The sequence below is a fragment of the Rana temporaria genome, chromosome 3 (assembly GCF_905171775.1).
Source record: "Rana temporaria chromosome 3, aRanTem1.1, whole genome shotgun sequence".
NCBI lineage: Eukaryota > Metazoa > Chordata > Amphibia > Anura > Ranidae > Rana > Rana temporaria.
In genome coordinates, this window is record NC_053491.1 from 185,579,209 (window position 1) to 185,604,634 (window position 25,426).

Consider the following 25,426-nt stretch of genomic DNA (forward strand, 5'->3'; position numbering starts at 1 on the left):
TATTGTAAAGAGAGCAGTAATATTTTTGAAACTCTTTTGCTATATCATTTGGCTTCGTAACCTTTGGTTTCTTTGGTGGCTTAATCTGTGGGATATAATTGCTCATTTTCTGTTCTCTTAACAATCTAGCGAGTCTTTTCCCGCACTTGTTCTGTACTATTGTACTCAAGTCGCTCCGACTTAGAAAAAGGTTCCTGTACGACTTCAGTGCGACTTGCATTGACTTCAATACAGACATAATTTTGCAAGTCGCCTCTGAAGTCGTGTGCAGATCGCCTTGCAGAGTCGCGCTGTAAGTCGTGCTGCCCCAGTGTGAACTGGCACTCATAGGATTGCATTTTGTTAGCCATCAATAGATATAGCTGACAGATTAACGGACACGTAGGTAGATGAAACCTACAACTATAATAATGTTCATCTCCAGTGAAAACCTTTTTTAACTTTGAATTTGGAAGATTCAGAGAGTCATATTTAAATTGCTGTTCATTCTTCCATTGGAAAGATTCCACTTCTAGTAACTGACTTCACCAAGGCAGGAAGTTGGGGGGGGGGGGGAATCTTTGTAACATTGACAGACAGCAATAAAAATCTGGAAGGTACTGATAAGCTGTGACTTCATCACTGAAGTGGTTGTAAATGCAATTTAGAGCCAAAGGTAATAAATATATATTTGCAGATGGGCTATAAAAGACTTGAGCAAACTGTACTTAATATACAGCCATGTCACTTTGTTCTGATTTAAAGTGGAAGTAAACCCTTCAATTTGATAGTTACAAAAACAGTTAACATTCCAGGCATGCTGGAAATGCTAGCTGTTACATTTGTTTGTGCTCTCAACCAAACTGCCAAACCATCCAATGGCTGGTTTCATACCAGGTCACATGTACAGCATCATGGCAGTTGCCGATTAAACAAAGGTCAAGATGGCCGCTTCCTTGGCTGAAAACGATAGGAGGGTTTACTTCCATTTTAATGACATAACTCCATACAGATGAGAGAAATCACAATTTTATTTTAATTATGTATTCACTTTAAAAATCTCTATTAAAAAAAAAAAAAAAAAAAAATTCACTGATTTTATTCAACAAAATTTGTTGATATAATTCTGTACTGTGGAAAAGGTACTCTTGATCTCAGAAGCTGGTATATCACCCAACATGTTTGTTCAAATATGTTGGGGGGGAAAAAGTCACTTTTTTTTAAAAAAAATTTATTGGGTGTACTTGATTTTTTACATCACTATACCTGGTGCGCTGGGCTCTTCTGACAAGCAAAAGTCCAACACTTCCTGATTCTGAAGTTTTCCTGTCTTCTGCACATTCCTATTGGCAAGTAAAGCTAGGCTGTTCATCATAGTGATTGGTTGATAGCAGTGGCGGCCCGTTCAGCACTGCCCCCTGAGCCCACCCATTTGCGACAATAGTGAATGAGTAACATGAGACCAGTTTCCCGATTGGCCGAAAGGAGAGGCGATCTTATTGGCCAAGGGGGAGGAGGGAGTAGAAGCAGGGGAAGACTGACCCACCAGCCGACACTGTGACCCCAGGGATGGCTCAGCTGTAGCCGCTCAGCCATCCAGCACTCCCTGGCTCAGACAGGGGAGGAGGAGGGGAGAACAGAGTCATCCCTGGCAGAACCTCTGCCTCCTAAGGTAAGGAGGCCATCTGTCTCCTGCAGGGGGAGAGGTTGTTCCCAGTGTGGAGGGGGGCATCCTTGTGGCATTGGTTTATACAAAATATCGAGAACCAGCCACCATTGGTCAATAGGATTGCAGGGTGGGTGTGTGTATGTGTATCAATAGGTACAAGTCGCCTTGAAGTAGTACAGGAACCTTTTCTGAAGTCAGAGCGACTTCAGTAGTGTGCATTAAGAGGGCTCTCATTCACTTTAATTTCTCATGTCGCGCGTCATGTCGGATTCCAAGTCGCGGTAGTGTGAGCGGGCACTTACAGTGATTTTTTTTTTTTTTTTTTTTTTTATACACTTCAATGGGTTTGCACAAAATTGCATATACATGCCTTTGACTTTTTTTTTTTCCCTGCATAAGACACTTCCTCTTAACATCGCACAGCTTGCCATTGGTCAAAACAAAAGTGCATTAAAATGCAGATGAAGAAAAACACTAAATATTCCGGAAAACATACTGCACATGCATAGATGTGAACCAAGCCTTATACTGGCTTGCTGTAATCCCCTCTACAAGAGGAGGGGCAGAACTGAGAGCAAATTTGGTTTTGGTGAATATCACTGTGCATACTGATGGCCTCATTAAAGCAGTCCTGTTCCTTCATTGTAAGGTCCGCAGGCAGGGATGTGAATTGGTGAGTTGGCTGTATTACTTACCAGCAGTAAAGAAAAGAAAGGTCTCTGATTTTTGATAACTAGCAATGCTGAGCACTTCAGGACTGGCTGGGCCATTCTTCTTTAAACCATTAATAAGGCTCTCTTTGATAGTTACAGTAATTTTGTTTAGGTAGAATGCTCCAAAAAAATGTTTGGTCTAAAAAAATATAACCAATATAAAATGTTACAATTGGCTATTAGCAGCATATAGGCATGGATTGCAAAGCGGGCAAAGAGTTAACACAGTAGACCCAACCTGCTAAATATTTGAATGGCTTTATGAACTGTTACAGGTGGTGGAAACCTGTGATGGAGCAGGAATATCTCTGGCAAAAAGTGCTTTATAAAATAGGAAGCAGATGTGGATTCAAATCAATCAATGATTTCAGCACCAAGTTTGTCTCCATTTACCACTAATTCTTTCCATTGGCTGTTGGGAAAGACTTACAGATTTTTTATTTATTTTTTCTACAAAGGAATGCGTTTTATTATTCTGCTTTACAGATCGCTTGAGGGTGGATCTAGTGCATACCCTTTTTTTTTTTTTTGTTGCTTCCGATACTGATGCATCCGTTTATTTTCTAGCTACAACATGCCTAACTGGGGAGGTGGAAACAAGTGCGGCGCATGTGGAAGGACGGTTTACCATGCTGAAGAGGTGCAGTGTGATGGAAAGAGCTTTCATAAGTGTTGCTTCCTTTGCAGTAAGTTTCCAAATGTGTTGCACTTTTATTTGTTTGAGAAGTAAAAAGTTAAACATTCACTGTTTTTATAGTATTTACTTTACTCATTTATATATTACACATTTTCTGTAGTGCTTCTAACGGCACCTTTTTAAGCCATGTCCCAGAAGAAACTTGTAGGTAAGTTACAGTAATGCTTGCTAAAGCCAGTTAACCTACCAGTATATAGTGGGAGGCAAATCCAAGACGCAGGGTTATGAAATTAAGAGTTACATAGTCAGGTTGAAAAAAGACACAAGTCCATCCAGTTCAACCACAAAAAATAAACAAACAAAATAAAAAAACACAGTACAATCCCATACACCCAACTTCATACCCACAGTTGATCAAGAGGAAGGCAAAAAACCCCAGCAGAGCATGATCCAATTTGCTACAGCAGGGGAAAAAATTCCTTTCTGATCCCCCGAGAGGCAATCGGATTTACCCTGGATCAACTTTACCTACAAATCTTAGTACTCAGTTATTTTATGTACTAAAATAAGTGCTAAACTATTTCTGCTACCTTCTGTGTACATGGGATTAAGAGTTGTTCTTCGCATCCTTCTGAAAGGAACCTCCATACAGAACTCCAATAGCTGAAATTTACAAACACACGACTTATCACTGTTGGAGTCAGAGCTGTGACCCATCCTCCTTCTGGCAAGGCTAAAGTTGTATTTTAATTGTTTGAACATGCTGTGGTCTCATTTTGGAAATGCATGGTGCTCCGTAATTTTTTAATTATGGCTGTAATGTGTATTAAATATTTTTGAAAGTGTGTGCGCACCTTTTTTGCTTGATCAGGCCACCTCTAATTTCACTCAGCCTTGTCACAGCCTAATCGAGTATTGGAAGAAGACATTGCATCAGCCAGATAAGTGCCATATTGCTTTCCCTACAGTAAAGCCTTTTTATGTGAGTTTGGCTCGGTTAATGAATTTTGTAGGAAAATTGGCAAGAGTGAAGCTTTAGCTTTGTTACAAAAGGCTTATGGCATACATTGTTTGAGGGGTGGGAAGATGTCGGAAACTTCTTGCGTCTTTGTGGACATTGCACAGTGGGAGGAACAACATCAGTTCCTCACTGTGTGCCCAGAGCCAGATGCTGCCGGTCGTTTCCTTAATGGGCTTTGTGTGGCTTTTTAGCGGCATCGCTGGTACTAGTACATCGCTGGACAGGAAGCGATTAATGTATTCTAGGGGTATAAATTGCCCATCTAATTTTCTTGACTATCGCATATTTGGAGGCCCTGAAGAATCGGGCCAGTGGAAACAATTGGACATTGGCTCTGACACTGAGATGGCGGTGATCAGGGTGCTGGTATGGCAATTATCAAGATGCTGATATGGTGTATAGCATGAGCACTGGGACAGGTGACAGTGGCTGGCTACACTGTTAATTGTTCTGACACTTGGGTCAGTGATCTGGGACACTGGGGTAGGCTGCAGTCTTGAGTGTACATGCAGTGTGACATGCAGCGATACACTCAGACTGCAGCATCGGTTCACTCTACTCTCACAGCAGATATGTGGAACGTAGAGAGAGCGGATGTTTACTTTGTTTCAATTGAGTACTATGTGATTGGACACAGCAATCACATGGTAAAAAAAATGTGATCACCTGGACACAGTGTTAGTGTGATCCGCTGTGTCCAGGGAGGAGGGGCGCACACAGATCACTGAGTTCCTGAGTGCATGCTCTGTGAGCCATGCAGGAGTGGCCGATGCTGGCTGACGTAAAGGAATGTTAACCTGTATCGCGCTGCTTCCTGTCTGCCGTTTTTATAGGCCGTTGGAAGACGGGAAGCAGTTAAATAAATCTTATATCCGTGACTATGCATAGAAGGGTTTGGTTAAAAAGGTCAGTTGAGCAGTAAGCATCTGCTGTGCATGCCCCAAATGTGAACATCTCTTTTGTAGCTTGAGACACCCTCATGAAAGATGTTAGGTCCGTTTTTTCATATGGGCTTCAGCTTGTATTAGAGCAGTGTGAACGGCAAGCATTTGCAGAGCTTTGAAGCTTTAAAGTACCCTTTAGCTTCAGTTAGGTCTGTGTTCAACATTTACAAAGGGAGTGCTGATTTTTCACTTTAAGCAAGCTGATGGCACTCTTTAGTACTAGAGACTTGGTGGGAACCTTCTAGCAGCTTGTTAAAGGTTACAACCAGCACTCCTGTTAACATCTGTGTAGAACATTTTCAAACACAAACTGAAGAGCACTTTTAATGTTTAGAGAAAGTTGTTTGAAGTTTGCAGAAAGCTATGCAAAAGCTTGCCATTCACTCTGCTCTTATACAAGCTGAATCCTGTGTGAAACAGGCCTTACAGGGGGTAAGAATACACATCCTTTTCTTCAGCTAAAGAAGCCTAGGGGAAATTCCTATGAAGCCAAGAAGAGTTCCTGTCATTACTCCCTAGCTTCAACTTCCAAGAACAAAGCCTAGCCAGGAGCCCAGTTCAACCAAATCAATAGGAGTCCAAATTAATTTGTTTTTGTACTAAGGCAGCCAACGTGTTTCAGGGGTCAGACTTTTCCTTCATCAGGGCTACAACGGTTTAATTTACCGTTAACGATACTGTGGCTTTATGCAATTAATATTTATCTACTTTGTTTCTAGTGGTATGCAGAAAAAACCTGGATAGTACAACAGTGGCTATTCATGATGATGAGATTTACTGCCGATCCTGCTATGGGAAAAAATATGGACCCAAAGGCTATGGCTATGGACAAGGCGCAGGCACCCTGAACATGGACCGAGGAGAGAGACTGGGCATTAAACCAGAAGAGTAAGCATAATTGCTTAATAATCTTTCCTGACTTGCTCCTCCACAGCTATTATATTGTATAATGTGACAAAGCTTTGTATTCACATGTCCAGGAGTTTAGCCCAACATTGTACTGAAGCAAATGGACACATTCCAGTAATATAAAAAGTTATGCAAACAATCATTAATTTATGTGGAAAAGATAATGGCGCACGTTCAGTGAATATAAGGAGTTTTGTGACCTCACAGTAGCACAATACTGCAGGAAAAATACTGTTGCGTAAGGCATACATGGCCGTCTGTGTCCAGGGCCAATAGTGTGCGTTCAGAGCAGATCAATATTGTGTGTGTGTGTGTGTGTGTGTGTGTGTGTGTGTGTGTGTGTGTCATTTGACACGGGAAATCATCCAGGCTTCCACAGACATGGTAGACTAAGACCTATTTTTAGACAGTATTCAGCAAACTCTAAATTCTTCAGTTAATTACTTAAAGTGGTGATAAAGGCAGAAGGTGTTTTTACCTTCATGCATGAAGGTAAAAAAAAAAAACTTTATTGTGCAGCTCCTCCCTCAGCGCCCCCCCCCCCCAATTACTTGTCTAAGCTGGATCTCGATCCAGCAATTTGCAGGAGACATAAGGGTCTCTCCCTGTTTATTGGCTGAGATGCAGGAGCCATTGGCTTCCGATGCTGCCAATCACAGCCAGGGAGGCAGGGCAGAACTCTGTCTTATGGACATAGAGAGACCCGGCTCAGCAGCGAGCATGCACAAGTGCCCACACTGCAAGTGACTTGCTATGGGGGCACTTGGCAAGGGGGAGGGGCCCAGAGCGCCGGCCGGGGACCTGAGAAAAAGTGTCTGGGCTTCTCTGTGCTAATATCCTAACTAGCTTTATTTTTGGATTCTTCAGTTAACTCCTCACTGTCTACCAAAGGTAAATCAGCATTCCTCATTTTTTTTTATTTTTTATACAGCTTAATGTGTTTTAGGCTGCTGCTGAATAAGGACTCATGCACATGGGACATTTTTACACATTTTCAAATCTTTTAGTATAGAATGTCGATTTACAAGCAGCTGGCCATTTCCAGCCATTCACTTGTATGGGAAACTGTAGGCAACAATTAGGCTCCCCAGGCACAAAAAAAGTGCCAAACATTTTGGGTTATAAGATTCAAGAGTATGTAAATGTCCGTAATGCGTTACAGAATATACAACCATGTAAAATTGGCCAGAAGGAGGGCCATTTTAATCAGGGAGAATAAGCCTAACCAGGTTAGGCCTAAATGTAATGTCTATCATGCAGTACAAGACACCGGCTGGATATTTATAGATCAAAGGAGCAGACATCTGTCTCTAATAGCAGGGTAACCACTGGATGTGTGGATACAGCCTATCCTTCAAATGTACAGGCTTGGCATCTGTCAATGATTGGAACACCTGTGATCCCAGTTGCAGGCATTGGCAATATAGAAGGACTTTTTGCACATAGTAATGAGACCTGATTTGTGAACAGCATGGGTTACTAAATAAAGCATTAAATAGCTCTGTTTATCCCGTTTCCGATTCTTATCAAGTTCACCCCTATGTTATAGGTTTATACTTGGGGTGCATTTACAGCTCTGTTATTTAAGTAATGTCATGTGTTTCTGCCCTATGCAAGATGCTTGAGAAATATTGCATGAAAGTTACAGAAAGCCGGATTTGCAAAACAAAGTGCCACACTAGAATATATTTTAACTGTGCCTTGTGATTTAATAATATTGAAAGTATAAACCCATTTTACAGTTGTAAATGGTTTCTAATGAAAAATTGTCTATGCTCCTGGTATTTCTCTAAAATGTATCTGCAAGATCAAACAGGCTTTATCTGTTTCATTACAGAACACAACACGCACGTCCAAGTACCAATTCAAATCCATCAAAGTTTGCCCAGAAGTTTGGAGGGGCTGAAAAGTGTCCTAGATGTGGAGAATCGGTCTATGCTGCTGAGAAAATAATGGGAGCCGGGAAGGTAAAATTTGATTGCAAATGAGTTTATCAGACCAATATCAAGTGTTGGTAGGTTAATTTGCTCTTGTCTAAACTGGCCCCGTGATGTGTGTACAGATCTAAAAATTCAGTTGGCAGACTGTTATCACCACATTGTGTGGCTAATGCACCTCTGGTACTCCATGTCAGGCAAGGAGCTTCTGGTCTGGTAGGAATTTTGAGGGGAACCCCATGCCCAAAAAAAGGCGGCATCCATACCAGGCCCTTATCTGAGCATGCACACCCCCCCCCCCCCCAGTACCAAGCCACATGATCTCAACATGAGGGGGGAGCTTTGGGGCACGGGGGGCTTATCAGGATCAGGAAGCACCCTTTAACAAGGGGAGCCACTGTATCCTGGCCCCACTTCATGTGAATGAGTAGGCAATCGCAACGTCCACCACCGACCCAAAATAAAGGGGGGGGTAGCCTGCGTCCACTATCTGACAGTTCGTAAATAACTAAGCGGTGGGTTCACCCTTGTTCCCTTTTTTAAAATCTATACCAGACCCAAAGGCTCCTTAACCAGTACACATTCCCCAAGTGCTGCATGCCTGGACCACTACTTAACCACTTAACGACCAGACCATAGCCAAATAAGGGCTACAGCATGATCGTATAACTCTGGGAGGGCAAACTATTATGTCCTCCCAGAATCGTGCCCGCTGTAGAGCGCACTCCGGAGCATCACTGTAAAAGGCCAATGACCGTGGCCCTTTACCACGTGATCGCTCCGTCCAATCAGTTGTCAATAAGCTGGCGCATGCCCAGTTCAGCTCCCCCCCCCCCCTTCCGTACTGAACGGTACAGTGTGCGAGGAGAAGGGCGAGAGCAGCAGCGCTGTGGGCTGGATCTTAAGTGCCCACAGCACTCATCTGTACCAATTCCTGCTTCATTCATGCATCATCTGTGCCTTATCCGTGCAACATCGGTGACCATCACACTGGGGTTGATGCGCTTGCGGGACGATCTGAAAAGTCCTGCAAGCAGCATCTTTGGGGTGGCTTGGGAGCAGTGTATGCAATATAGATCCTGCTGGTCTATTGATGGTTTTTCTTTGGTCATAATGGGTTCCCTCCCCTCAAAGCACTGCTTGGGGACATCCCAGTTATTATGGCTGCTCTGTGTCCCGTGATTTACTCCAAGAAAATGATTTTACAGGTAAGCTGTAGAAAAAAATCCCATTTTCTTCTGTAAAAGGAATTTAACACCTTTTTCATGCGGTATCTACTGGGCATTTTCAATGTGGGGACAACGAATATGCATGTTTATGACTACCCTCAGAATGTATTAAACATGGTCTTCTTTCTGCAGCCTTGGCATAAGAATTGCTTCAGATGTGCTAAGTGTGGTAAGAGTCTGGAATCCACCACTCAGACTGAAAAAGATGGAGAAATATACTGCAAAGGTAAGGAACTACAACTACTGCCTGGTGTATTCCAGAATGTTCCTGATGTAATGTAGCCTTTAAATAGAAAGGGAGCCAGCTGGAAAATGCAGGAAATTGGAAAATAACAAGGTAAAGACAGGCCAGGGCCAATATCGGGAAATGTATGTCTGGAGAATATGGTCGCTGTGATTTATTGATATGCGGACAATAAATGTATGCTCTAGTGAAGGAAAATGTTTTATTAGGGTAACACATTGCAGCATATAAAAGTGAAGGACAAAATATATGCTAGTTAGAGGTAAATGTAATAAATATCATGCCCAGCTTCCTAAAAGGTATTCTCCTGTTCTATTTACAACATGGAACGATTGAAACACAGCAGGATACTCCTAGACAGGGGGAAAACCAGGAATATTAAAAGAAAGGGAACTTCTTGGAAGACGTGTGAAATACACAGAAATTCATCCTTACTTTGTATTATCAGCTGTTCAAAGCAGCCTGCTCTTCTATGAAGGACAGAATCCCATAAAATAGACTGTTCAGTCTCCAAGAATTACACAAATGAACATTTACTAAACTCTGCAGGAACTGAACCCTTCTGTAGCTTTACGTTTAAAAGTCTCCATCTTTAGTTGTCAGTTTGCAACTCGCTGTGATTATTGCAGTGAATATGGTTCACATTGCATACAGCATCACATGATTTTCTGTATTTTTTGCATGCTAGTCTCATATTAAAAATGTAAGAGTTTACTATAGTTCTGAAAATTCTCGTACAACAGAATAAAAATTCAGAAGTGATGTGTTGTAATGTATTTGTATTGTATTATGGAATGACAACTGTACTGGTTAAACGAATCGTACAATCTGGTATCGTACGAGAAAAAAATGTTGTGCTTGTCCCATCGGATGAGCTGTCATGATCAGCTCTTGAAAGTTTCTGATGGCTCTAAAAGAGGAAATTAAGATTTTTTTTAGCAGCCAGTCAGGACTATATCTGGCGGCTCCAAAGGAGGCACTGAATAAAAAATATTTTTAGCAGAAGCAGTTGCCTACAGGTAATGGAATATGCACACAATCGCACATATCGAAGGTGCTCGGTGCTGTTCCCGAGAACCCCCCCCCAAAAAAAACGGAACTTTAGCTTTAACTAGTTCCAGACTTTGGGCATGCTAGGCGGACCCAATTTTCTTTTCTTTATCATTGTACATAGGACATGTGCAGCTTGTCCCGTGTCTCTGCCCTGCTGCCGGTTTTGATTAATTTAAATTAAATATTGGATTGCTGTGTACTCAGAAAAGGTGTCGGCAGCTGTCCAAAATAAAAACAGTTGGAATCCGTGTTTATAAACAACACTGCTCCAGACACCAATATAGAAACCTACAAAGTAACATAATGTTACTTTTTGTATTGTTTTGTTTGTTCACCTGCAGATCAAAGGAATTAGTTTTGATTTGCAGATAACCTCAGTTAAATCAACTGGCCAAGAAGAAACGTGTGTGTGTGTGTGTGTGTGTGTGTGTGTGTACTATAAATAGTAATGAAAATATCGCTGAATAAACAGGTCCATGGCAGAAATGTCCACATTTAGGGTGTAACATCTTGCATGCCCTCCTTGCCAGTGACAGTAATTTTTCTACCCACACAAGCTTTCATTCCCCAACTAGGCTTTTGATCGGTTTTTAGGGGGAACCTAAAAGTTATGGCATGAAAGGCCATATTGTTCCCTCTCCCCCTTTCTAATGAATTTACCATTTGATTCATTACCTGTTCGTCTGTTCCAAGTATCTGTGATTCTAGTGAACATATGCATACCCTCAGTTAAGTGGTTCCTAAGTGTATGGTGGGACAAATTTTTAAAATGTGACGGGTACCGTATTCCCTGACTACATATATGAATTATGTAAACAAAGTATTTATCCAAAGTAATTATATCTACATTATTATTTTTTCTTTTTTTTTCTGCTAGCTTGCTATGCAAAGAATTTTGGACCTAAAGGGTTTGGCTATGGCCAAGGAGCCGGTGCCCTTGTACATGCACAGTGAGGAGAAAACGGCAGAGAAGGGATGATTCTAGAACATTTGACCGTGACCCCTTTGTTACTAAGCGGAATGATAGTCTAAGCTAATACTAATCACTGTGAAGTCCATGTGATGTCTACTTCATAAAATGGAGTAGGATAACTGTGCTTTGTATGTTTTACTGTAACATATTTCTGACTGGAGGATTATCTGACTTTTATAGTTTGTATTTTCTTTCTAATAGAACAAATCTGTGCTTAATAAGAATGTGTTTTCTATTAAATGGCTGTATATTAAAAAATTAAGTGAGGTTGGATTGTATGTTATGGAATTGGCTAAGTACAATAAAAAAACAGTTGAAAGTTAAATATTGTCAGATATGACTATACTGAAGGAATGTTTTCTACAAGGATGAATGATTTGCTGTGACCATAGGAAACTATAGCTGTGTGGGGACCATCAATTTAAGGGCTCCTGGCATTGGTGGCACAATCATATTTTATGCCTTAGGCCACGGGTGTTTGACCTGTGGCCCTCCTGCTATTGCAGAACTACAAAACCCATGAGCCATTGCAGGGCTGACAGAAGCATGACTCTCCCAAAGGCAGAGGCATGCTGGGACGTGTAGTTCTGCAACAGCTGGAGGGCCACAGGTTGAGCACCCGTACCTTAGGCGTTTGGATTGATAATCTTTTCAGTTGTTGGACTTGTTGGCCTCCAGACTGCAGTCTGTTTCAATCTGTAAACTTCTGTCTAAAAGCCATATGGTCTGATGATTAATGTTGTAGTCTCCCACACTAATGCTTCTTTGTAAAGTCCTGTATTGCCCATGTATTTCTTCAGCTGTGCTGGCTGAAGGAAATCCTAAACTATTCATAACACATGGAACAGTGACTCAGCTCTGTCCATCGCCAGGCTTCCAAAACATTACCTTTGTGGGAAATTGCTTTTTTTTGTCGGTACATTTATTCTCCCATAATAGAGAAGCAAAGGAAACTTACAGTATGCTGAAGATACTAAAGAATCACAGGGGCTGACATTTGATGGATATATCTAGCAGGCAGTACTTTAAGCAGGTTGCCACATCAGGGATCCATAGATGGCAGTGAGAGGAGAGAGGGGTACCTAGTCTTGGCAGGCACCCACTACCACTCCTGGCTCAGTTTGCTACGGCAAACTGAGCCAGAATTTTGGCTCCTTCCCCAGCAGGCGGCCCATTCAGAGCTCAGCGCACTTCACATGCACAGTAGGGAGCTGTGAAGCCACAAGGCTTCTTTGTTGGTTTCCCTTAGTGAAGATGGCAGCGACATTGATGGATCCCTGGACAGGTAAGTGCCCTAATATTTAAAGTCAGCAGCTACAGTATTTGTGTTGGAACAAGTAAGTTGAATGTTGCTGGCTATTAGACTGAGTAGAGGACATCTGGAAGCAGGAAAGAGGAAATCTCTGAATTAAAGATGCAATATATTACAGGAAAAGCTGGTTCTGTTTTATCTTTTAATGGGCTGTTTTCATGTTTTTTTGGCTGGAGTTCTGTGTTCTTTCTTAAGAAAGCTAGCAGTCTCAATGCAATGACAAAAAAATAACTGATAAAAACAGAGCTGCTTGGCCTGCAAATCTACACATACAATAAGTCTGGTGCAATTTAAAAAATCAAATGTTCTTGGTGAATTTTCTCTTCTGGTTGAATGTTCTAAAGCTATTGATTCAAGTTTAAAAATAAATGGCAAGAAATTTTGCAGTGTGCAACCCCCATCAATGATTGCTCAGTTGCAACAGCTTAAATGACACAAAAAGCAACTATTTAGCAGTTACATCGTTTTATAAAGGGCTGGAAAAAAGTCACGTCCAGTGCAACTTATGTATTTGTAGTATCTAACATTTTCCAAAGCCCCGTATATTTTATGCGTTCTGAGAGAGACATTTGAAAGCTTTTTTGAAGTTGCATAGTTGATGAGGTTGAAAAGACATCAGTCCATCCAGTTCAACCTGTGTGGGTGTTCATGTCTCTATCATTTCCCAAATCCCTGTATATTGCGTTTGCAAATATGCTTATCCTATCCTATTTTATTTTATTTTTTAATTCGTGACGCTCCCTGCTGAAACTAACAGAGTAGTAATGATACGGAACTCCATTCAACAACTAAGAGTAAGGAATCCCCAATGTCGCAGTTGAAGCTTAAACCACTTCTTGTGCACGTCTTTAGGGACCTGACACTGAATAGTGTCCCTATGCTAGAATCACAATTTAGACATTTGTATATTGCAGTCATCTCTTCTTAAGCGTCTCTTCCCCAGGGAGTATACGTTTAATGTGCAGTCATTCCTCATAACCAGGCCTGGAATAGCCATAGGGAACACCAAGCCACATGTCCCGATAACTGGCTATTGTGCATAGCATACTAGCTCATTATGAATTGCTTACCTGAGATCGTAGCCCCCGCAGCCACCCTCGTTCGCCTTCTCAGTCGCCACCATGTCTCCCAGAGTGACTTCCGGCTATCGCGGCTCCGGCGCTGTGATTGGCCAAAACCGCGCTGACTTCACTCCGCGCATGCCGCCACTAACTGCATGATCGCCTGTAGAAGCGGCACGCTCAGTGCGCTGTCTATTGCAAATATCTCCTAAACTGTGTAGGTTTAGGAGAGTTCTTGTACCTACAGGTAAGCCTTAATCTAGGCTTGCCTGTAGGTAAAAGTGGCCTGTAAGGGTTTACAACCACTTTAATAAACACTATATATCAAAAAGCCCAGTTAAAGGCGATAGCGATCTAATAAGTGATACATTAGTGAGCAAATGAAAGATAATAATTAAGTCCGTGATTACACAGTCCATAAATGAGACCAGGATAATTTCATCTTCCGTTTGAGACCTTCTGATGTGAAATCTTCAGAACTTTCACCACACTGCGTGTAATCGGCGTTTCCACTCCCCTTTGGTTATGCACTCGCCAAATAGTGATGCCTTGCATTGTCATGCTCGACAAACCGCATTTTTTTTTTTTTTTTTTTTTTTAAAAGGGCTAAACATCCAACGATATCCAGACCTGATTATATATATATATATATATATATATATATATATATATATATATATATATATAGTGGAAAGTGCTCCAATAGTGCAGTATCGTTGTGAAAATTTTATTTCTATTAAAAATCTTCAAACATTGAACTCGGGTGAGATAAGATCAATAAAGCATAGAGACATCCACTTGCAGCAGCAAGTACTGTTGTAGTGCAGACACAGCATAGGTGAACTAAACCTCACCAACAATAAATCATGCTCCTTGGAATGTCATGAGTAAGTCATAGTGACGAACGTTGGCTGCACGGCAACCAGTTGATAACGTTCGAAAAACTCTGCGGAGTGGTGGCCGATTTTCAAATGGTAAGTGACCTGATTTATAACATAAAAATGAATCATGAAAGAACATACTTTGGAAAAAATGCTCATTGTGGTTGGAATCCCGCTTTAACAAGTCAGCGCTGCTGTTTACTTTTAATTCATATTGTACATTTATATATATATATATATATATATATATCTCATTTTAAAGTAGCAGCTTCTGCACATTTAGGGTACTATTGGCACAGTGGTGTTACCTTAAAGAGTGATTTGTATGGATCTTTTGGACTGTTTTTAATCTATCCTCATTGCGTATGTCATTTCTCAGCATTATTTTTCCCAGTACAATTTATTATCCTCTGAAAACACAATGAAACATTACCTAGGTCTGCAGCTATACTACGCCAACAGCACACACAAAAGATCACATGCAATGTGCATACAAGTATAGTAGAAATCTAAGGAAAGTATCATAGGATGTACTGTACTGCTTTCTAGTTCCCCAACCTTCCTCTTACAGGAGGAAGGAATGACTGAATTATATAGGAAGAAGTGGTATACGCTGCAAACGGGTACCGTCACGTACTTTATTGCCCTATGCACTATAGAAACGCTTGTCTGCTGTCACTCACTGGACGGGAGGTCCTTCCTGCTCTGTCCACAGGAAACTGTAGAACATTAACTGAAAGACTCAATATGGAGTGGCACTCTAGACAACAACTGCAATAGAGTAGGATGTACATATGTGGTAATTTTTTGCTTTAATTTCTATTTTCTTTCCTTTTTTCTGTGCATCGCGTGTGAACTTCTGTGCTATTGGAACAACCCTTGAATGTGGTTTCTCTGTAAGTGACAAACTTACATTCGAGTGAGAAATCTGCAGACTTGGGTAATGGGGTGTTTTTTTTTTTTTTTTTTTTTTTTTTTTTTTGGTGGGGGGGGGGGGGTAAAAATAATGCTGAGAATTAATTGCTGTTTTAACCACTTAAGGACATAGCCTCTTTCTGAGATTTGGTGTTTTACAAGTTAACATTTTTTTGCTAGAAAATTACTTGGAACCCCCAAACATTATATATTTTTTTTCTAACACCCTAGAGCAGTGATGGCGAACATTGGCACCCCAGATGTTTTGGAACTACATTTCCCATGATGCTAATGCACTCTGCAGTGTAGTTAAGCATCATGGAAAATGTAGTTCCAAAACATCTGGGGTGCCAAGGTTCGCCATCACTGCCCTAGAGAATAAAATGGTGGTCATTGCAATACTTTGTCACACCGTATTAGCGCAGCATTCTTACAAGCACATTTTTTTAAATTAACTTTTTTGAATTAAAGACAACAGTAAAATTAGCTTTTTTATTTTTTTCATATAATGTAAAAGATGTTGCGCTAAGTAAATTTGATACCCAACATGTCACAATTCAAAGTTGTGCCTGCTCGTGGAATGGCGACAAACTTTTACCCTTAATCTCCATAGGACACGTTTAAAAAAAAAAAAAAAAAAAAAAAAAATCTACAGGTCGCATATTTTGCGTTAGAGGAGGTCTAGGGCTAGAATTATTGCTCTTGCTCCAACGATTGCGGCAATACCTCACATTTGTGGTTTAACCACTTAAGACCCAGACCTTTAGGCAGCTAAAGGACCCGGACAGTTTTTGCAATTCGGCACTGCGTCGCTTTAACTGACAATTGCGAGCTCGTGCGACGTGGCTCCCAAACAAAATTGGCGGCCCATTTTTATTTTTTTTTTTTTTTTTCACGAATAGCTTTCTTTTGGTGGTATTTGATCACCTCTGCGGTTTTTATTTTTAGCGCTATAAACAAAAATAGAGCGACTTTTTTCTATAATAAATATCCCCCAAAAATATATAAAACATTATTTTTTTCCCTTAGTTTAGGCCGATACGTATTCTATCCATTTTTGGTAAAAAAAATCAAATTGCAATAAGCGTTTATCGATTGGTTTGCGCAAAATTTATAGCGTTTACAAAAAAAGGGGATAGTTTTATTGAATTTTTATTATTTTTTATTTTTATTTTTTTTACTACTAATGGCGGCGATCAGCTTTTTTTTTTTTCGTGACTGACATTATGGCGGACACTTGAGTGAAAAACGTATATAGCGCTACACATGCGAAATGAATCGCCTCTGGACGCTTGTTTGACCATTTCTCCTTTTTGAGCTCAGAAGAGGTGGGTTTTGATCTTTCTCCTAAAGGACTTTGGACAATTTTGACACATTTTTGGGACCATTGTCATTTTCTCAGCAAAAAATGCACAAGGGGGCGCTGATGGGGTTATGTATGACCTCATTTGTGTTTCTAACTGTAGGGGGGTGTGGCTGTAGGTCTGACGTCATCGATTGTGGTTCCCTATAAAAGGGATCACACGATCGATGTCGGCGCCACAGTGAAGAACGGGGAAGCTGTGTTTACATACAGCTCTCTCTGTTCTTCAGCTCCGGGGACCGATCACGGGACTCCAGCGGCGATCGGGTCCGCGAGTCCCATGGCCACTGAGCGGGTCGCGTGCACGCGACCCCACGGCTGGGCTTAAAGGGCCACGTACATGGATGTGCCATTCTGCCGACGTATATCGGCGTGAATGGGTCCTTAACCACTTCCCGACCGCCGCATGTAGATGTATGTCGGCAGAATGGCACATTGGCGTACCTGTACGTCCCTGCCTAGACGTGGGTCGGGGGGTCCGATCGGGACCTCCCCAGTACATGCGGCGGTCGGATTCCCGCGTGGAGCGATCCGGGACGATGGCGCGGCTATTCGTTTATAGCCGCTCCGTCGCAATCGCTCCCCGGAGCTGAAGAACAGGGAGAGCCGTATGTAAACACGGCTTCCCCGTGCTTCACTGTGGCGGCTGCATCGATCGAGTGATCCCTTTTATAGGGAACCACAATCGATGACGTCAGACCTACAGCCACACCCCCCCTACAGTTGTAAACACACACTAGGTGAACCCTAACTCCTACAGCGCCCCCTGTGGTTAACTCCCAAACTGCAACTGTCATTTTCACAATAAACAATGCAATTTAAATGCATTTTTTGCTGTGAAAATGGTCCCAAAAATGTGTCAAAATTGTCCGAAGTGTCCGCCATAATGTCGCAGTCACGAAAAAAATCACTGATCGCTGCCATTAGTAGTAAAAAAATAAATAAAAATAATAAAACTATCCCCTATTTTGTAAACGCTATAAATTTTGCGCAAACCAATCGATAAACGCTTATTGCGATTTTTTTTTTTTTTTTTATTTATTTTTTTTTACCAAAAATAGGTAGAAACATACGTATCGGCCTAAACTGAGAAATTTTTTATATATGTTTTTGGGGGACATTTATTACAGCAAAAAGTAAAAAATAGAGCTTTTTTCTAAATTGTCGCTCCTATTTTTGTTTATAGCACAAAAAATAAAAACCGCAGAGGTGATCAAATACCACCAAAAGAAAGCTCTATTTGTGGGGAAAAAATGACGCCAATTTTGTTTGGGAGACACGTCGCACGACCGCGCAATTGTCTGTTAAAGCGACGCAGTGCCGAATTGTAAAAAACCCCTTGGGTCATTTAGCAGCATATTGGTCCGGTCCTTAAGTGGTTAAACACCATTTTCATATGCAGGCACTACTCACGTATGCGTTCACTTCTGCACAGACGGGGTGTGTTTAAAAGAAAAAAAGTTCTGATTTCAAATTTTTACACTACCATTAAAAAAAAAAAAAAAATTCACTTTATTCCTATTACAAGGAATGTAAACATCCCTTTGTAATAAAAAAAATAAGTATGTCAAAAAGACCTGAGGACTCATATTTACACTAAAATGCAATTACTTTTTTTTAATTTTTTTTTATTGTCATTTGGAAAAAAAGGCCCTTTTAAGAGCGATGGGCGGAAGTGAAGTTTTGACATTGCTTCCGCCCTGCAATAATATGGAGATGGGTGGGGGTCATCTTCCCCCTCACTTGTCTCCATGCCTAACGGGACAGAACACGATTGCCTCCGCCGCTACCAGCGGCTCCGGTAAGCGGAGGAGGGCACCGGAAGGGGTGGGTCCCCCTCTCCCGCCACCGATAAGTGATCTTGCGGCGTATCCGCAGCAGGCCAAGCTTTGTTAAAGCTCTCTGAATTCTAGTTGAAGCTCCTGTCACTAAATAAAATGATTAGCTTACAGACCTGTTTACACTTTGCTTTGGCTTATTATGTGTAGAGCGTAGTAACAAACAAAATTGACGTCCTTTTCTCCCCACAAATAGAGCTTTCTTTTTGTGGCATTTGATCATCTCTGCGGCTTTTTATTTTTTGCATTATAAACAGAAAACACTTATTTCCTTTTAATAAATATCCAAAAAATAAATATTATTTCTTCCTCAGTTTAGGCCAATATGTATAATACATATTTTTGGTAATTTTTTTTTTTTATAAAATCGCAATAAGTGTATATTTGTTTACACAAATGTTACAGCAGCTACAAAATAGGGGATATATTTATGGCATTTTTATTATTATTTTGTTTACATAATGGTGGTGATCAGCGATATTTTTTTATTAATCGGGACTGCAACATTGCGGCTGACAGATCGAACACATTTGACATTTTTTGGGACCATTGACATTTATACAGCGATCAGTACTAAAATAGCTACCGATTTACTGTGTAAATGTCACTGGCAGGGAAGGGTTACCTAGGGAGTGTTTCTAACTGTGGGGGATTGGACTGCCTGGTGGAGGAGACCCATTGTTGTTCCTACACAGTAGGAACAACAGATCAGTCTCCTCACAGAACAGAGATTTGTCTGTTTACATTGACAGACTCCGTTCTGTCTCTCGGGAGCAATCACAGATGCCCGGTGGACATCGTGACCTGCGGGCACGCACATCGGCTCACCGTTGGCGTATGCCCCCTACTGCTTTTAAAAGCGGCCAACATACAGCTGCAATGGCTTATCCAGAGAAGCCAACCTGCCACAGTATAACTGCGGAAGCTGGTCCTCAAGCAGTTAATGAACACAGGACATTTTACAAACTTTCCTGAACGATTAAACTTGACGGATGGTAACCGACATTTAAAAACTTCTGTTTTGTCACATTTGCGTTTTTTAGAATTTTTTTTTTTTTAAAGTCAAAAATTAAAAACGTCTGTAACCGAAACGCGGCTAATTGCGCGTTACCACCTTTACAAGCTGTGAAAGGAATTTGGCGTTTCAAATGCCTCTGAACATACATCCTGAACGTATTTTTTTGCTTTACAAAAAAAGAAATATTCTAAACTCAACTGCCTAGAAACGACCCTGTGTACATGTACTGATAAGAGTTCAGGGGCAGCTGAAAAAAAAATGCCCAACTGCTCCTAAACATCTGTTTACCAGCAGCAGTGTACATGGGGCCTAAAAGTGGAATGGCCAAAGCTTTTTTGGCTGTACTTCTGTGGGTGACAGGAGTACAATTACTTTTGTCCTCCTGTGACCGAGTCAGCTGGCTACAGCCACTAGAGCAGTGATGGCGAACCTTGGCACTCCAGATGTTTTGGAACTACATTTCCCATGATGCTCATGCACTTTGCAGTGTAGCGGAGCATCATGGGAAATGTAGTTCCAAAACATCTGGGGTGCCAAGGTTCGCCATCACTGCACTAGAGGCTCGGGGAGCATCCTGACAATATTGTCAGGATCCATCCTTTTGCCTTTAAGCACACAGCCCCTCCTGACCCCCTCCCCAGGGAATGATGAATCTGTCACAGTCCTCAGCTTGGAGCTGATGGGAGAACTGCACAATCAGTGGTCATGGGGCTGGTGTGGGACAGATGCAGTATGAAGATAAGCTATTTAGTTTAAATCTCGTATGTCTCTAAGCATTTGCTCAGGCGTCACAACTGAGTGTTCCTCAGTTGGCGGTGTACATGCACTTTGCTGCATGAACAGCTATGCATTTTTTTTTTATATTATGAACAAAGCCCTATGTGTAGAAAATTTGTCAATCCCTATAAAGAACAAACACGAAACAGAATTGTCAATATTTATTTGATTAATAACTTACAAAAATGATTAAATTAACTTATGGAAGGAGAGCTAAATTATGAAATGTACAATTTCTGTTGCTCACAATGTAGTACATCAAGACAGACAGTAGTAAAATAATACTTGGCACAATTAAATAAATACAAAATGAAATATACATACAATTCAATAGCTTAAAAAAAAAAAAAAATGTATTGCAGTATTGTTGTGGACTCGCCAAAAAGGAATAAAATAAAAAAAAAAGCATTAAGAGGAATAAACAAGGACACACATTTACCTAAAATTAGGTTTCACTATACAAAACTTTTATTTATTCTTTAGTTTCCAGATATGATTTTTCCACAGATATCACTGCCCTTTTTCCAATCGTGCTTTTGTGTGTGAAGTACTGCTCGAGTCCAGGCAGCCAATCAGTGTAACCACAGATCATCAGTGCATATTGTTATACAGTCTAGGCTGGTCTGTAGTTCCATCTCGTAACAAAACAAAACGTAAGATGGCATTTATGTGCAAAAACTCTGACATATTTAAAAAAATATACATCAATTTAGACAAATGAAAAAAAATAAAACAGGACTACAAATAAAAGTATAGTGCAGAAAGGTGTGAATGAAACCAAAGTTTTACACACTGGTGACTCTCTGCACACCCTTCTTCTGATCTGTAAATATTAAAATAGCTCCAGATATCTTACGGGTTTCATAGGGATCATTCATTAGCACTATATCCATGGTGCATGTGTAGCAGGTAAGTATTTGGGTCGTCACAGGGATTACTAATCCTGAATAATGCATAGCTGCAAAATTCCAAACACTGCAGTTTACAAAGCGGACCATTACCCATAGTGGTGGCAACATGCCTTGTCTACCTAGTAATAATAAAAAACGTATGACCAATTGATATCAGCATAGACTGGCCGTCAACAAACATTCCAAAACAAAGTTATACTAAAGTCACTTTTTGGTTTAAAATTAACAAATATATTATACTTACCTGCTCTGTGCAATGGTTGTGCACAGAGCAGCCCAAATCCTCCTCTTCCCAGATCCCTCGTAAGGCTCTCCTGGTCCTTTCCTCCTACAGAGTGCCTCCACAGCATCAGAGCCAAGCCGCTGCTCAGTGTGTCCCGCACCCCCCCTCCTCATTGGCTCGCTGCCTTTGACAGCAGCAGGAGCCAATGATGCCCACTGCTGTATCTCAGCCAATCAGGGGGGAGAGTCCTTCAAGCTTTGAGAGGGGCAGTCCTGTTCTAAAACACAAGCAAAAGAGGGCGCATTATCCTATGAAACATTATTCATCTACATTACAATATACTCACAAGCCACGTAAATAAAACAGCCTAGCAAACTACACATCCGTAAGCACAGTTGTATATAAGGCTCAGCCTACTACTACTCTCAGTAGATCTTGATCCCGAACCTAGCTGGTTTACGCGTTTCGAGGGCTAAACCCTCTTCTTCAGAGCCAAACCTTGACTTTGAAGAAGAGGATAAAGCCCCCGAAACACATAAACCAAATAGGATCCCAGTGAAGTTCTCCTGAGTGTTGTAGTATGCTGCACCTTATTGTACAACTGTGCTACGGCTGTGTAGCTTGCTAGGCTGTTTTATGCACATGGATGGTGAGTATATATTAACGTGGAATAATAATAAATGGTACATGGGATAATGCACTAGGTGGGTTGCGCCCTTTTTTGCTTGTTTTATAGTTACTGTCTAGAACAGCCTTTACCAACCATGCTTCAGTGAAACCCTCCACAAGTTGCTAGGGGTTCCTTGAGCAATTATTTTTTTCTTTTCAGATAAGCAATGACCATGAAGCATCTTTTCAGCCATCTGTATGAGGGGCTTTGTTTCCACTGACATCCAATGTGATGCGCATATTCCATGGAATCATCAATATAAAAAGGGGTCTTTCTCACACTAACCACCCATGTAAAGGGGACCCTTCTCCACTGACCACCAATGTATGAGAGGGAACTTTCACTGTCTATTTCTGGCCACTATCATTTATTTCCATTTTATTCTTATTACTTAAAATTATTTTGTTGGTACTAAGCAGCCCTGGGTGTCAAATACGCCAAGTACACCACATTCCTTATTCTTTTATATCAAGCTGTTGTGTGCACTAATGTACCATAAACTTAAGATTTAGTAGTAGGGGTTTCCCAAGACCTGACAGTTATTTTAGGGGCACCTCTATATTAAAAAGGTTGAGAAAGGCTGATCTAGAACATTGTAAATGTCCCGATTTTCTTTCGCGGTCAGCAGAGACCCTTGGCCAACAGATTTAGAGGCGAGGTACTATCCGCCAAGATGGATTTTTTTTCTATCCAATACATTTGCCCAGAGAGAACACTAAAATTGTGGGTGTCTGCTGAGTGCATGGCATTTGCTGTATATGAACATGAATTTATACGTAATAATCTGATGTAGGAACGATTGCTTGGCAGTTGGAAGGCCGATGCCCGTCTGGCAGCCATATGATGTTTACAGTCAACCTCATTACACTTTACTTGGTTAGTAGCAGCCATAATCTATACACAGGGATCAAAAAAATATATTAATACAGTAATAAATTAAAGAATCCAACCATCTTAAAGTGATTGTTGTTTAAGAATTTTTTTTTTACCTTTACAAACACGTCATGCTTGCCTGCTCTGTGCAATGGTTATGCATAAAGCAACACCCTCTTCTGGGGGCTCTGCTGACGCTCCCATGCTCCTCCCCCTTCCAAGTGCCCCCATAGAAAGTCACATGCTAGGCACTGGTGCAGGCTCGATACTGAGCCAGGTTGTGTGTTCATTGACATACACGGCGCAATTCAACCCCACCCCCTCGCTCTCTGCTTTCAGACTGTGATTAATAGCAGGAGGAGCCAATGGCAGGATGCCTGTGGCGGGAGCGAGACACTCTGCTTGGGCACAGCACTGGATCAAAATCAGGCTCAGAAAAGTATTTAGAGGGATGGGAGAGCAGAACACAGGTGGTTCTTTACCATAATGCAGAGAATAAACTACTTGGAGATTTTTTTTTACCTTAATGGTATAAAATGCAATAAAGGTAAAAAAAACTTCTTGGTTTAAGAACCACTGCTGTCACAGGAATCAATCCAGGCAGCGCGTCATCGTGACAAAGTCTGGATCTGCAAAGGTGCCTGGACTGACACACGTCTCATGCAGCCGCTGAGAGCCTGAGACAGCCGCTCCCCGCAGCTCAGCACTCCGGTGGCGTGGGAGGAGCAGAGAGGAGAGCTGCTGATTAACAGTCAGCAACTCTCTGCTCGGGGAGCTGAGAGAACCGAGCCATCTGCGATGTTTGATCGCTCGGTTCTCAGTGAAGAGGCGCAGGGGGACGGATGCTGCATCCACCTAGGTAAGTATAATTGGGGAAAAAACAAACGTACTTCTCTTTTAATGTGCCTACATACAGTGCTTACAAGCAACAGTCAAAATGCCAGTCTCTGCAATGTCAGACTATAGTGGCAATGTCAAGAAATAATGAAGCACACATCACATGTGTGTGTGAATAACGGTACAAGTTAAAATAAAGACAAAAAGGCTATGCTGTCACCCTTAGAAAAGTGCGTTGCAACCTGAAGATTATCCAAAGAAAAGGCATTGGTATCAGCATCAAGAGTTTACATCACCACCACAATCTATTCTTTGTACTTATAATTTTTTAAATAACAGAAAAGGCAACAAGTTATACGACCTTGCATATTATATTATGCAAACCATTACAACCCTCGAGTATTCTATCTAACTAATGGAAACTGTTCTATGGGATTTCACTTGAAACACTAATCGCTATCCTCCACCACTTACTGTTTGGATTAAAATGTTACCCAGGGCCTCACTGATGTATAAAGCATAAGGCAAGGAAATCTGGGGAAAAACAGAATAGCTGCCTATGGAAACCACATTTATTGATTTGTTCAGCTAGTGATGAAAAGATAAAACCTGATTAATGGCTATGAGCATTGGTTTCAATAGTGATAGTTGCTTCTACTATAACAACATCCCCCAATTGCTAAAGCATATCGTGTTCAGCTATTACTTCTAGCTTTGTCATGCCGTTATCATGCTACAAATGGAGAGCAGCAGTCCTCATCTCCAAGATTCTGACTTGAAGGGGGTGCTGGAACAAAAATATATAGTAAATGTAAGGCATTTAAAAAATATGCAATCCTAGGATGATCTAGTATGTTTTATCACTAAAAATACTATTATGCTTTGAAAAAGCACCAAGCCAAATATATTCTAATGGCACCTTACAGAAAAGGTAAGCTAGAAGAGTGGTGAGGAAGACGGATCGTTTCTGAAATGTTCCTTACTACTTTTGTAATTTGACTTTTTTTTTTATAATGATGTGCTTTAATAAGTTAGGCCAAATCAGGATTTACTTGAGGTTTTTTTTTACTCTAGCTCCTCTGAGCTTAGGTCAGTAGCTCTGGTATTCATCCTTAGGATGCGAGTACGTTTGCAATTAATAAGGGAGCAAACCTGACGCTTGTTATCGGTGGCAATGCATGACCACTTCTTGGCTGCAATCTAGAATTTGGGGTGAAAGTGCCAAAATATGTCTGTATGGCTTCCACAAAATATGAAATGGCATTCGATTATTAAAAGAAAGTTGTATTGAGAAATGATAAAACATTTCTCTAACTGTTCAAGTGTTTTCACTGACCTGGAACAAGTATGCAGATTAGGAATTCATTTTGACTTTCCATATCTACAGTGACTAATATAATACTAGTGGCTTTACGATTCCTTCATTCATCCCTACCCTC

The 25,426-nt window shown here is 41.1% G+C and overlaps 1 protein-coding gene across 1 annotated transcript in view; it reads left to right on the top strand.

The window, feature by feature from the left end:
* The window catches only part of CSRP2 (cysteine and glycine rich protein 2), a 39,472-nt gene extending 27,839 nt beyond the window's left edge, over positions 1 to 11,633 (top strand). The window contains exons 2-6 of the mRNA XM_040343958.1: positions 2,929 to 3,047; positions 5,683 to 5,851; positions 7,710 to 7,839; positions 9,171 to 9,264; positions 11,213 to 11,633. Of these exons, the coding sequence (XP_040199892.1) occupies positions 2,936 to 3,047; positions 5,683 to 5,851; positions 7,710 to 7,839; positions 9,171 to 9,264; positions 11,213 to 11,289 (582 nt within the window). The 5' untranslated portion in view covers positions 2,929 to 2,935 and the 3' untranslated portion in view covers positions 11,290 to 11,633. The remainder of the gene's footprint in view (positions 1 to 2,928; positions 3,048 to 5,682; positions 5,852 to 7,709; positions 7,840 to 9,170; positions 9,265 to 11,212) is intronic.
* Positions 11,634 to 25,426: the final 13,793 nt, after the last annotated feature.